The sequence below is a fragment of the Microcaecilia unicolor genome, unplaced genomic scaffold (genome assembly GCF_901765095.1).
Source record: "Microcaecilia unicolor unplaced genomic scaffold, aMicUni1.1, whole genome shotgun sequence".
NCBI classification, from domain to species: Eukaryota; Metazoa; Chordata; class Amphibia; order Gymnophiona; family Siphonopidae; genus Microcaecilia; species Microcaecilia unicolor.
This window is the reverse complement of record NW_021963101.1, coordinates 95,754-109,670: the sequence shown is the minus strand read 5'-3', so window position 1 is coordinate 109,670 and position 13,917 is coordinate 95,754. Positions and strand designations below refer to the sequence as shown.

General features: G+C 40.9%; 1 protein-coding gene across 1 annotated transcript in view; it reads left to right on the top strand.

The window, feature by feature from the left end:
* Positions 1 to 9,287, top strand: part of LOC115458930 (kelch-like protein 14) — a gene marked incomplete at its 5' end in the record, with an annotated part of 100,014 nt that extends 90,727 nt beyond the window's left edge. The window contains 2 exon segments of the mRNA XM_030188786.1: positions 3,669 to 3,826; positions 9,140 to 9,287. Coding sequence (XP_030044646.1) covers positions 3,669 to 3,826; positions 9,140 to 9,280 — 299 coding nt within the window.
* Positions 9,288 to 13,917: the final 4,630 nt, after the last annotated feature.

The window sequence follows — 13,917 nt, the reverse complement described above, 5'->3', positions numbered from 1 at the left end:
TTCTATCCTGCGGGAATCTCACGCAACTTCTTCCATATGTGCAGAAATCCCCATTCTCGTGCAGCTCTGTACTCAGTGTCTCAATACCAGCATCCAAGGCCTGACTCCAGTGTCAGTAGGCTGAGACAGGCAGAGACCCAGACTTTTTTGGGGTCTGACTTAGCATCCCTAGGACTCTGATTGTGATGTTGTCTCTGGATAACCCTCTGAAGAGGGTTTAATTAACTTACCATCAGACCAGTTTCCTGCTTAACAGAGAAGAAAAACCATACCAGAGGAGATTTCATTCATTGATTTTGTGAGAGAAATGGCTAAAGCTGTTCCATTTACATTAGAGATGGAGGTGGAACCCAAGGCAGAAACAGTGGACATCCTTCAATTCCCCTCCAGCATGTTGAGACAGTGCCCGGATTCACAGAATCTCAAAGGACATGCTGACGTCAGACAGCAAAGGAACTTCAAATTGAAGCGCCTGGAGTAGCTCCAACAAGTTGTCATCTTAGCTGCTATTGAGACCTGCATTATCTTTGTGCCCTGACTTTGTCCTTTGAATTTGGAGGTTTGGGAGCAAACTCTGCCGAATACACTGCTGTTGCTAATATCAAGGCGTGTGAGTAAACTGCGCTTACTTCAGCTGACGTCAGGGGAACTTTAAATCAAAGCGCCTGGAGTAGCTCCAGCAAGTTGTTATCTTAGCTGCTATTGAGACCTGCACTTTCTTTGTGCCCTGACTTTGTCCTTTAAATTTGGAAGTGTGGGAGCAAGCTTCGCCGAATACACTGCTGTCGTTAACATAGAGGCATGGGAGTAAGCTCCGCTTACTTCAGCTGATATCAGATGTCTGAGGAACTTTAAATTGAAGCGTCTAATGGCATGTTGCCGTTTGGTGCACCACCTAAGGCACAAGCCAAAGGCACGCACCTTAGGGAAGCGTTTTTGGGTAGCGCTCGAAGCAGGAAGTTACTGTAGTACTCAAATCCAGATCCTCTAGGGTAGCGTTTTCTGAAATGCTACCTGTTCCACGCGCAGGGCCCAAGCGACAGGCAGAGATCCAGAGTCTCAACACGTGGTTGAGACAATGGTGTGGGGAGGAGGGTTTTGGATTTGTCAGGAACTGGTCAGCATTCTGGGGAAGGGAGAGCCTATTCCGATCTGATAGGCTTCACCTTAACCAGGGTGGGACCAGGCTGCTGACATCAACTTTTAAAAAGGAAATAGAGCACCTTTTAAACTAGAAACGGGGGGAAGGCCAACAGTTGCTCAAAAGCGCATGGTTCGGGAGAAGGTATCTTCTGAGGATATCACCCAGATAGGGAAAAAAGGGTTACTTGTGAGTAAGGATGACAAAGAAATCATAGAGGATCAGATAGCCTTAAATAAAATTAATAATGACCAAACAGAAGACAACATATTAATAATGCCAATTATTAAACGTAATAAAAAACGGAACAACAAGCATACATTGAAATGTCTATACGCAAATGCCAGGAGCCTGGGGCATAAGATGGGAGAGCTGGAGTACATTGCACACAATGAAAAACTGGATATTATAGGCATCTCTGAGACCTGGTGGAAGGAAGATAACCAATGGGACACAGTCATACAGGGCTACAAATTATATCATAGCGATAGGGTGGATAGGATTGGAGGAGGGGTAGCACTGTATGTAAATGAGAACCTAGACTCGGATAGGCTGCAAATATTGCAGGAGACAAAACCCCTATTGGAATCCTTGTGGATTGAAATTCCACGTGAAAAGGGGAAAAGGACGGTGATAAGAGTGTACTACCATCCGCCTGGCCAAGACAAGCAGACGGATGCAGCAATGACAAGGGAAATTAGGGAAGCGAATAAAAAGGGCAATGTAATATTAATAGGTGACTTCAATTATCCAGATATAGACTGGGTTAATGAAACATCAATACACGCAAGGGAGGTGAAATGACCACAAGAGCCATGCAGTAACCAGACTGTAACTCCATTTTGGTGCGTATTGGGCGCGTATGCGGCTTAGTAAAAGGACCCCTTGGACTTCGGCTCTTCCCTGTTTCTCCTGGAGCATTCATTTCTTTCCACTCCTGCTTTGTGACTTTTGGTCATTTTATGGAAGCTGTGTGGACCTCCTTTTGCTGTTGTACACTATTCAGGTGACATCTTGGAATCAAGGGTTATTACCAGGTACTTTAAAATGTGCTTCCACTTGTTCTATCCTCAAAAAAACAACTTTAGATGCTGAGGTTTCCAGCGGTTATCACCCTGTTTCAAACCTACCTTTTGTGACAAAGGTAATAAAGCAGGTAGTCCTAGAACAATTACAGGAGTGTTTAGAGGAAAAAATCTGTCTAGAGGAAAAAATCTGGCTAGACCAAGCTTGTCCAAGTCAGTCCACGAGGGCTGCAAGCAGACCAGGTTTTCATGATATCCCTAATTCATATGCATGAAAGAGATCTGCATACGTTGGATGTAGTGGGCATGCAAATCTTTCTCATTCATATTCAATAAGGATATCCTGAAAACCTGGCCTGTTTGCAGCCCTCAAGGATGGAACTTGAACATGCCTAATTTAAAACCTGATCCCTTTAAAAGGAATTTTGACTACAAGTCCCAGAAGGCTATATGCTCTGAAGCCAGGACAGCTGTGTTATGGAGAACTGGGGAAGCTGATGGTGCATCAAGCTTCCAGTTGGGCTAATTAGTATTGCCTTCCTGGATCTTATGTTATCCGCTATGAACCTGTATATAGGAATTGACGATTTTTAAGTTTGAAGAGGAGATACAACCAAGGGACAAGAGCTACACACCACGGTTACAGAGAGGTTCTGGGCTAGGGCTTTCTGAGGTTAGAGGGCAGGGCTTAACCCTGTCAACTCACAACCATGACTGAAGTAGGGGAAGAAAAGCTCTCACTCGTAAGGAGTAGAGACAGGGTTGGCAGTTGGAAGAGGCCCCAACCTGGAGATCGGCAAGTGAGGGGGGGAGGGGGTTCCAGTGAATCAGTGTCCTGGGATGAGGGAGCAGGATTCCATGAGGTTAGGAACCAGCCCAGTGTTTAGGGACAGGAAGATTTAAGCCTTAACAAGTGAGAGGAGTCCTCAGGAGTGGGGGAAAGTTGGAAACCCAGAGGAGCTCCTTGATTCAGGTTTCTTATGTTGGCTCTCCTGGATGGTGTGATAAAAGGGAGATAAGTCTAATGTGATATTGTAGTCTGTAGGAACACGGGCATAGAGAATATATATATTTGGATTTTGTTCACACCTTTTTCTGTGGTAGCTCAAGGTGGGTTACCTTCAGTTACACTAGGTATTTCCCTGTCCCTGGAGGGCTCACAATCTAATTTTGTACCTGAAGCAATGGAGGGGGCCCCTTTTACAGCAGCTGGTAAAAGGGAAGTCTTACTTTCCTACAGGAAATGGCCGGGCAGTAAGTAAAGCACTTGCTGCGTGGCCATTTCGGGGGGGGGGGGGGAACCCCTCTCCCATACCTTGCCCAGGGCACTACCCACTTTGTCCTATGGCAGTCCTCTCACACTGAAGTTTTTTTTTTTAATCCCTGTGTGTATCTGTTGAAAAATAATGAAAATCACTGAAATATTGGTTAGCAATGAGACACAAACAATGGGCCTAGTAAGAAAGACTTTCACCACTTTGTTTTATGTGTACATTGTACAGGTTTTTCTCATCTGGATGTCATGCTGGTAGAATGTTATGATCCAAAAAGTGACCAGTGGAATATTCTGCAGACGCCTATTTTAGAAGGTCGGAGTGGCCCTGGTTGTGCTGTTCTGGATGACAGTATTTATCTTGTAGGAGGCTACAGCTGGAGTATGGTATGTGCTACATGTCTGTATTACAGCATTTTATTAGACAGTTGGATGGTCATACAAGGGGTAATTCTTTAAAGGTCGCCTAAAGATAGATGCTAAAATGCTGTGTACTAAGCACAAATTCTGTATCGGCAATTATGCGCATAATTGCCGATATAGAATACTAGCATGTCCACATTGTAGCACCTAACTGTAGTTACAAGCACTTATGCCATGTCAAAAGCTGGTGTACATTCTTGTGCCTAACTGCTGTTAGTTACATGCATATGAATGAGTAACTATGAGAGAGTAACACAGCGATTTGCTAAACTGCTCTGGCTTCCTGTGGAAGCAAGGTCTATCTTGTGCGTTATTGTTTTTCTTATAATATATGGTGATACTCCTGTTCATATGGAAAATCTGATTTTATTACCAGATTGCAATAGATTGAAAACAGCATGACGCATTTTAGAGTTATCATATCTAGTCCAAAAGATGTTGTGTATAAATCTGTGTTTTCAGCCACCTTCCAATACCAAACTGCTAAGTGGTAGAATCAATTACCAGTCAAAATTAGGACATTGTTTAATTAATGGTGTGTTTCTTAAAATTCTTAAAGCTTTTTTATTCTCAAAATATGTATTAGATAAAAATTGATTATTCGTAAATGTATTTAAATTTGTAGTTCCTAGGAATGCCCAGTTTATTTCCTGTAAACTGCACAGAATGCTATTTGGGGAAATTGCGGGGTAGAAGAAATTGAATTGAGTTGAAGCTTATACCCCGATGCTCAAAAGTTAATTTGGGCGCTAGAGGCCATTAGCGCCATGCTAGTGCCCGCATGTAACTGCGCAAAATGTTCAGAGGCCCAGAGCACAGGAACAAACAAGTGCACAGACAAATAACACAAGTAGCATGTCATTTTGTAATCCTTCCGAATACTCAGAAAAGAGCACCCAAAACAAAACTGCCTTACCGCTTCAAACAAATAACGCCAGGTCGGAGCAGGCATTAGGGTATTGGAAGAGAGGATTTCCCATGATTCTGATGCTTCTCTTATGATTCTGCAAAATCTGGCGGTTTTGATTGCTTTTGGAAGCAGAAGGAAGCCCGTACAAGCTCTTAAGCGCTGGTAGTGAGAAACAGCAGACCCAAGCTAAAGCACACATTGGTGTCTGTTTCCTATATCGAAATTTAAAGCGTCCTTGCTAAAAAACATTTTTAAACACCCAACGTGAAAACACACATTGGGCTCTGATTCCTGCATCTAAATAGAAGCATCCAAGCTAAAAAAAAAATTAAAAACTCGTATATTTAGGCCGCAGAAAACAGATGCCAATGTCTGCTTCATGTTTGGATTTTACCAGGCGCATGAGCACAGGAGCCAAGCTTACCAAGGAACTCTTTTGCACATGTGCCAAGCACAATCCTCCTGCACCAAAGTACAATCCTCCCACTGAACTCCCTAATGCCCAACGCTATGAGCGCACCTATATTTGCATCTCATTAGTGTTGGGCATTAGGACATTGTTCTTCTGCGCTGTTCCAGTGGTATTTTACAACGTTATTCAGCATAGCACCGAAGTTTTGATCATCAGGGCTTTAGTGTGTATGTGCTAGTCACGCCCCTGACCTGCCCATGCCCCTCCCATGTCTATACACCCCTAGCAGTTACATGCTAAAGGAATCACGCACTAAGGTTACAGCATTATGACTAAAGGCAGTTACGCACACAACTGCAAATTACTGTCACTTAGCACCAGTTAACTCCAATTATAGCCTATTTTTGGTAGTGCCAATTAGTATTGAATTTAGCAATTAATTTACATGCATAGCTGCTATTATTCTGCAACCTGTACACACAAATTAGCACGCTAAGCGTGAAAATCTGCATGCAAGATTATACCATTAGGAAGACAACTTTTACCTTTTATTATGGGTATGTTTATGTTTATTAAAATTTGATATACTGCTTAAGTTTTACAAAACAAAAGTGGTTTACACTGAAAAATAAAACAATAAGATATACAATGAGGCTCATTTTCAAAGCTCTCGAATCACAATCTTTCATAGAGTGTATGAGTCAACTTATCTTATATGCTCCAGCTTGCGTGTTGATTCCAACGGTCCCATTTCGGTAATCTTCCTTAGGGAACCACACCGCAAGACAATTGTTGATAGTTGATGAATTCTCCAGCATGAAGCATTAGCTATCAACAATTGTCTTGTGGTGTGGTTCCCTGAGGAAGATTACCGAAATGGGACCGTTGGAATCAACACGCAAGCTGGAGCATATAAGATAAGTTGACTCGTGCACTCTATGAAAGAGTGTGATTCGAGAGCAATTAGTGCATCGACAGATTAAAATTAAATATAATAAAAAGATTTAAAATATTTAAAACGTTACAGGGGTTTTTTAGTCGATGATTACTTTTTTGTGTGCAACTGATTGTTTTGAGTTGTTGCTGCATGATTGAGCATAGATATAGCCAAAAGGTATTGATATTTCATGAATGAGATATGACCCATCTTAACCAAGCATATTGGAAGACATAAATACATATAAAAAATATGTATACATATTTTTTAAATATGTATATATTTTTAAAACATATATATTAAAAGGATATTTTTAAAAAGTTAATTGAAAAAGAGGACCGTTGTAATGTAATAAAAATGAATTATAGCAAAAGGATATTGATCTTTCATGAATAGAACATGACCCATGTTGACCAAGTATATCAAAAAACATAAATACACATAAAAGAATATATATTAAAACAGATGTCATATTATAAGGATCAGGTGCTCAACATTCAGAGTTTCCATCTATTTATTTATTTAGTTAGTTACTTATTTATGACATTTAACCCTGTTATTGGTGCAGAGATTTTTTTTCTCCTGTTAATGGGCTTCTAAAACAGACATCATGTTATGGGTATCAGGTTCTCAACGTTCAGAGTTTAAATCTATTTATTTACTTATTTATGGCATTTTATCCCACATTAAACATGAATTAGATTGGAACCTGGGAGCATTAACAACAACAAAAAAAATTCCCTGGAGAGAGTAATGCATTACCCCCCCTCCCTGGCTCTCTCCCTGGGTATAGCCAGCTCTGCAATTTAGGGGGGCGCAGAGGTGGATGGGGGGGGCGCAGAGGTGGACCGGGGAGAGAGCCTGTTGTTAAAATATTACCAGCACACCACTGGGCTGCACCAAAGTTTTCAATATAGACAATGACTTAAAAATAAAAATCTTTAGTACTGGATCTTGTAGTCTCTAAATATGAAGTGATGTGAATAACTCATAAATGGAAAAATGAAATTTGAAGGGATTGAAGATGTGTTCTTGTGATGTCAAGTGAACTTAAAAATAATATATTGTGAATGCTGGACAGAAAAATAAACTGCCAACTGAATTATCTATGTTACTCATTTAAATAATTATGAGCAATACTACGTGAAGATTGAAGAATGTATGTATTCAGGCAAAATAGCTATAGTATGTCGGTTGTATCTTAATTACGTGTGGAAAGACTAATATTAAATTGGGAGTGGCAGAAAAATCTTTTGTAAAATCATGAAGATATATTATTTTTTTATTATAATTTTGATCATAATGTGAATGGCGCCCAGCGTCAAATGATAGTCATATATATTGAAAATACAGAGTCAATAACCCATAATACTTAATACACATAAATAAATGATAAATAATGGATTCTCTTTTAAAGCATACACATAAACATTTCTCTGTGCAGATGTTGCTGAATTTTCAAAGTGAAAGTTTGTGTGTACTTCTGCTTTGAGAATTTACCCCAGAAAAATGATGCACTTACATGTACACTCGCTATTTGTGGTGCATAATTTTTCTAGCTTAATTTACACTTATATACTTGAATTTTTCAGAAAGTATTTGCAGAAATTCAAACCCAGCCCCTAGGAACATCTCTGCTTGCTACAGATAAAAGTACATATATACAAGATACATGCATGCTTTTACTTTCATATAAAAACCTATTTCTATGTATATAAAGAACTGTTTTACCCACAGACGTGGCTTTGAAAGTTATGCTTTTAAGTTTATCTCTTGTAGCTTTGGTTTCTTGTAGCACTCAATTAAGAGGCCAATTTTCAAAGCCATGTATGTGTGTATATAATTCATGGTGAAGAACGTGTATCATCCCCCTAATTTTTTTAAAGTCACCAAAAATTGTGTTTTCAAATTTGGGCTCGTGCGCCATTTAATTGAGTAATGAGCCAATTAGTGCCAATAATTGGCTTTTTAACAAGCAATTATTGGTGCTAATTTAAATCAATTAACATATGCACATGTAAATTTAGGTACGTGATCTGCGCCTAAATTTTACACAAGTCCCAGAAAAGGGAGCGTGGAAATGGGAGGGTCATAGGCATTTCAGGGAGGGGCATGGGTTTGTGTTACATGCACAATTTTAGAATAAGGGGTTTCTGTGCATAAATTTGGGTGGAGACATTTGCACCACGTTTTTGTTAGTGCAAATGGATGTGCGTAAATTTACGCACAACCCCTTCGCTTAAGCGCTATTCTATAAACCGAACCTAACTAGGCACGGCTTTTTAGAATAGCACTTAAGTGGGTTTTCTTCTGCACCAATGTTTTAGGCACAATATATAAAATTCACCCCCAAATGTGCCTGTATTCTCTGCATGTACACACATATTTTAAAAAGTATATGTGTATATCACAGTTGTCTATACTAGGCCCCTGGGAACACCTTTGCAAAAACTAGGCATCATCTTTCACTGTGTGTGTGTTTTACATTTGCATACCCCTGCTGTACATGTAAAAACTGCCTTACAAAAGTGTCCTTTTGGGCAGATAGATGTCCAGCCTACGATCTGAACCCAAGTGGAGGAGTGGCCTAGTGGTTAGGGTGGTGGACTTTGGTCCTGGGGAACTGAGGAACTGATTCCCACTTTAGGCACAGGCAGCTCCTTGTGACTCTGGGCAAGTCACTTAACCCTCCATTTCCCCATGTAAGCTGCATTGAGCCTGCCATGAGTGGGAAAGCACGGGGTACAAATGTAACAAAAAAAATTGCAGCACTGCTACTTAGTCAACAAATCTGGTCCCAAAGTGAAAAGTTTTCAGGCAAAATCCCAGTGTTCTTTTCAGGCAAACATGATTCCCCATTTCCCCATTTTAAGGTGTAATCATTCTTTAACAAGTAACTATGCCTTTACCCCCCCCCCCCCCCCTTTAAAGAGGTGCCATACTAGATGAAATGTCTTCTCTTGGGAAGTTTTGTTTGCTTTCACCATTTGAAATTATTATTTTAATATTGTATCCTAGGGAGCCTACAAGTCTTCTACCATTTGCTACAGCCCTGAGAAAGGAACCTGGACAGAGCTAGAAGGCGATGTGGCAGAACCGCTAGCAGGCCCTGCCTGTTCCACCGTCATACTGCCAGCCTGTGTGCCATACAACAAATAGAACCTAAGAAATGGTGAGACACTGTTAGGCTCCAGAAAGTAAGGACAGGTGACATAAATCATTTCAAATAAGAGGATTTCTTATGAAACATAACAGAAGCAGTGCAAACCCAACTTGAAAAAAGATGACCTCTAGTGAACCAAAACTGGACCTTTCAAACCAGTCATTGGAATCTAATGGAATGCCATACAACGATTAACTCCTAACATTTAGGGCTACTTTTAGCTCTTCTGTCTGTGCAGTATTCACCCGAACCTCAGCCTGGAGTTCAAAAGTTACCACTGTTACAGAAGGCCTGCAAAATGCATCAGCTCCATCCCTGGTTTCTGCCTACATGAGATTTTTGTTGTCATTTCCACCAGTGGCAAGTAAGACTGAGGTGTGAAGTAAGTGCTGCTGGGTGGGGAAAGCAACCAAGCTTAAGTAATATGAGTCTTCTAGTCACCCCACAAAATAAAATATCCCTTATGTTCTTCAGTGAAATCCTTGGCTTGGTGTCACAGAACTGCAAGGCCAGGACTAAAATCTTTAGCTTTTTATTACACTCCAGAGAGCATTTCTTTACTTTTGAGGTTATCTTTCACTCATTTTCCCAAACTTCTTTTTCTGGTGTAAACGTTTCAGCTAAAAAAAAATATGTTTTCAATAACAAAACAAAAAAAAAAGGACATTTGTATCCCAGTCAGGTTTCTGTTCATCTTTCAGAGGTAGACATCTCCAGAAGGCACAGAAAGAATTTTTTTTCAGACTATACAGGTTTCATACAAAATTCAGAAAATTAGCCGTCAAATAATACTATGAAATGTCAACACCACCAGACCTGTAGCTACATCATAAAGGACTCAAATCATATTCATGCAAACATTCTATTAAACAATCACTGAGCAGAAACACACACACAAGCAGGACATAGTAATTAATATATTTAAGAAGATGAAGATTCTTATTTTCAGGAGGGTAAGAATATGTGTGTTCTGACGTCCTGTATTAGTAATTTTGGTTTTTAATGAGCTCCCTAATCAGACGGTTCACATATCTCTGTATACACATCAGACCTTTGTCCTTGCAGTTCTGTGCATCCATCAATAACTGCCTAGAAATGGCATAGTAAATGGTATACAAGTGCATTAAATGAAATGGAATAAAGTGACTTCCTCCAGCTCTAAAAAGAAAATAAGTCATAATTATATTTCAGCTGGGGGGATTTTTGTCCTGTTGGTTATGAAAGTGCCTAAAGTGGCCCAGTGCTGAAAACGAAGGAAGCAACAGTTTCCGAGGAGCAGCAGTGGCAGCCGTCCCAGTCATTGTAGACCGTATTTTTGGAGCTCTTAATGTGTGTATGCAGCCATCTTACTGAGAAACTGTATTTGTTCACATTCAATGTCTGGTCATATTTTTAGGAATAAAAGTACAAATACATATTTGAGCCACATAACCATATAAAGAAAATGTAACTCTAAGATTATGCACATCATTGACAAAGATAAACCCTGCCTACAACATAGACGGCTAAAATATACAGTGGGGGAAATAAGTATTTGATCCCTTGCTGATTTTGTAAGTTTGCCCACTGACAAAGACATGAGCAGCCCATAATTGAAGGGTAGGTTATTGGTAACAGTGAGAGATAGCACATCACAAATTAAATCCGGAAAATCACATTGTGGAAAGTATATGAATTTATTTGCATTCTGCAGAGGGAAATAAGTATTTAATCCCTCTGGCAAACAAGACCTAATACTTGGTGGCAAAACCCTTGTTGGCAAGCACAGCGGTCAGACGTCTTCTGTAGTTGATGATGAGGTTTGCACACATGTCAGGAGGAATTTTGGTCCACTCCTCTTTGCAGATCATCTCTAAATCATTAAGAGTTCTGGGCTGTCGCTTGGCAACTCGCAGCTTCAGCTCCCTCCATAAGTTTTCAATGGGATTAAGGTCTGGTGACTGGCTAGGCCACTCCATGACCCTAATGTGCTTCTTCCTGAGCCACTCCTTTGTTGCCTTGGCTGTATGTTTTGGGTCATTATCGTGCTGGAAGACCCAGCCACGACCCATTTTTAAGGCCCTGGCGGAGGGAAGGAGGTTGTCACTCAGAATTGTACGGTACATGGCCCCATCCATTCTCCCATTGATGCGGTGAAGTAGTCCTGTGCCCTTAGCAGAGAAACACCCCCAAAACATAACATTTCCACCTCCATGCTTGACAGTGGGGACGGTGTTCTTTGGGTCATAGGCAGCATTTCTCTTCCTCCAAACACGGCGAGTTGAGTTCATGCCAAAGAGCTCAATTTTTGTCTCATCTGACCACAGCACCTTCTCCCAATCACTCTCGGCATCATCCAGGTGTTCACTGGCAAACTTCAGACGGGCCGTCACATGTGCCTTCCGGAGCAGGGGGACCTTGCGGGCACTGCAGGATTGCAATCCGTTATGTCGTAATGTGTTACCAATGGTTTTCGTGGTGACAGTGGTCCCAGCTGCCTTGAGATCATTGACAAGTTCCCCCCTTGTAGTTGTAGGCTGATTTCTAACCTTCCTCATGATCAAGGATACCCCACGAGGTGAGATTTTGCGTGGAGCCCCAGATCTTTGTCGATTGACAGTCATTTTGTACTTCTTCCATTTTCTTACTATGGCACCAACAGTTGTCTCCTTCTCGCCCAGCGTCTTACTGATGGTTTTGTAGCCCATTCCAGCCTTGTGCAGGTGTATGATCTTGTCCCTGACATCCTTAGACAGCTCCTTGCTCTTGGCCATTTTGTAGAGGTTAGAGTCTGACTGATTCACTGAGTCTGTGGACAGGTGTCTTTCATACAGGTGACCATTGCCGACAGCTGTCTGTCATGCAGGTAACGAGTTGATTTGGAGCATCTACCTGGTCTGTAGGGGCCAGATCTCTTACTGGTTGGTGGGGGATCAAATACTTATTTCCCTCTGCAGAATGCAAATAAATTCATATACTTTCCACAATGTGATTTTCCGGATTTAATTTGTGATGTGCTATCTCTCACTGTTACCAATAACCTACCCTTCAATTATGGGCTGCTCATGTCTTTGTCAGTGGGCAAACTTACAAAATCAGCAAGGGATCAAATACTTATTTCCCCCACTGTACATAGGATCCAAATATAAAAGGATGGATTTCCTGCAGATTACAAGCAGAAATTTGTAGCTGTCTGTGTTGTACACTAAAAAGTAAAGCACAATTTCCTTTGTTAGTAATTTGACTTCAAATGCTGTCAGTCTTCTAAAGACAGTAATCTCTAGACAGCCCACTATAAGAGTATTGTAAAGTGAGTGTGTGTTACAGCATGTTATTACTATTATAATGAAGAACTTTGTTTCTTCCCCCCTATGACATAAGAATTCTTTTGTCTTGCTCCTGTGGCCCTCCAGCTCACTCAGAGCCAGCATCCCATGTCGTTACATAGGATTATTTTAATAACCCAGCAAGCACAGATTCTGAGTTTGGTCAGTAGAGCTTGCTGTTCAGCGATCACTTGTGTAGTCTCTCCTCAGCAGCTGTGAACACAGTTTCCACAGCATCCCCATCCCCAGCTAGTCCAGGGAACAGAAATGAAGTCCAAGTCTTACAGATGAGTCTTCTGCATGATGGTGGTGCATGGCACTACCACAGATCTGACTTTATGCTTCAGAATTCTACTTATGTCATTTCTCAGTACATTGACCCCCCCCCCCCCCCCCCCCCCCCCCCCCCAGATTCTAAATATAGGGCTACATTCTATATATCGCACCTTGATTTTTGCACGGAAATCAAAGCATATTCTATAAAGTGCGTTTTAATTTATGCATAAGTTATAGAATATACCGAGTGCTGCTCCGCGTGACTAAATTTAGTTACGGTCAATTACGCCAACTAAAACTTGGTGTAAATCCCGACATGTAAATTAGTCATGGAGGGGGTGTAGTCAATAACAACACCCATAGATTTTAGATATGCCCACAATCTACCCATTCCACTCCCATAACTATGCCCACTTTTCAACTATGCGATTTAGAATTTACATGCACCATGTTACAGAATACGTTTAGCGAGTTGTGCACGTAAATCTTAATGCCAGTTAGTGGTGATAATTTCTTGTTAATATCCAGTTAACATCACTGATTAGCTGGTTAACTAATTAAGTTATACATATTGTTATACAATACGCTTCGCTTTCCGCTCGGAAATTAAGGCACCATGTATAGAATCCCAGGGATGATGCCTAAAGCTGCACGCACAAATTTGACAGTGTGGTCAAATTGCGCACACAACTTAATTGATTAACAAGCCAATCGGTGCTAATTGCCCATTAATGAGCACTAACTGACACTAATTAAAATGTACACACGCAGCTTTCTAAGTATATTCTGTAAACTGGTGCATGTAAATTCTAACGGGCAGATCTCAAAAGGGGGCATGGCCATGGGAGGGGCATAGGTGGGTCATGGGCGTTCCTATAAATTACACGTACTGTTATAGAATATGCCCAGTCTGCACCTAATTTGGCGCAGGCATTTACACCAGGTTTTAGTTGGCTTAAATGGTCATGCCTAAATTTTAGTTGCTGGAACAGGCAATATGCGTATTCTACAAATCATGCCCAACTTTAGGCAAGGTTTATAGAATAGCGCTA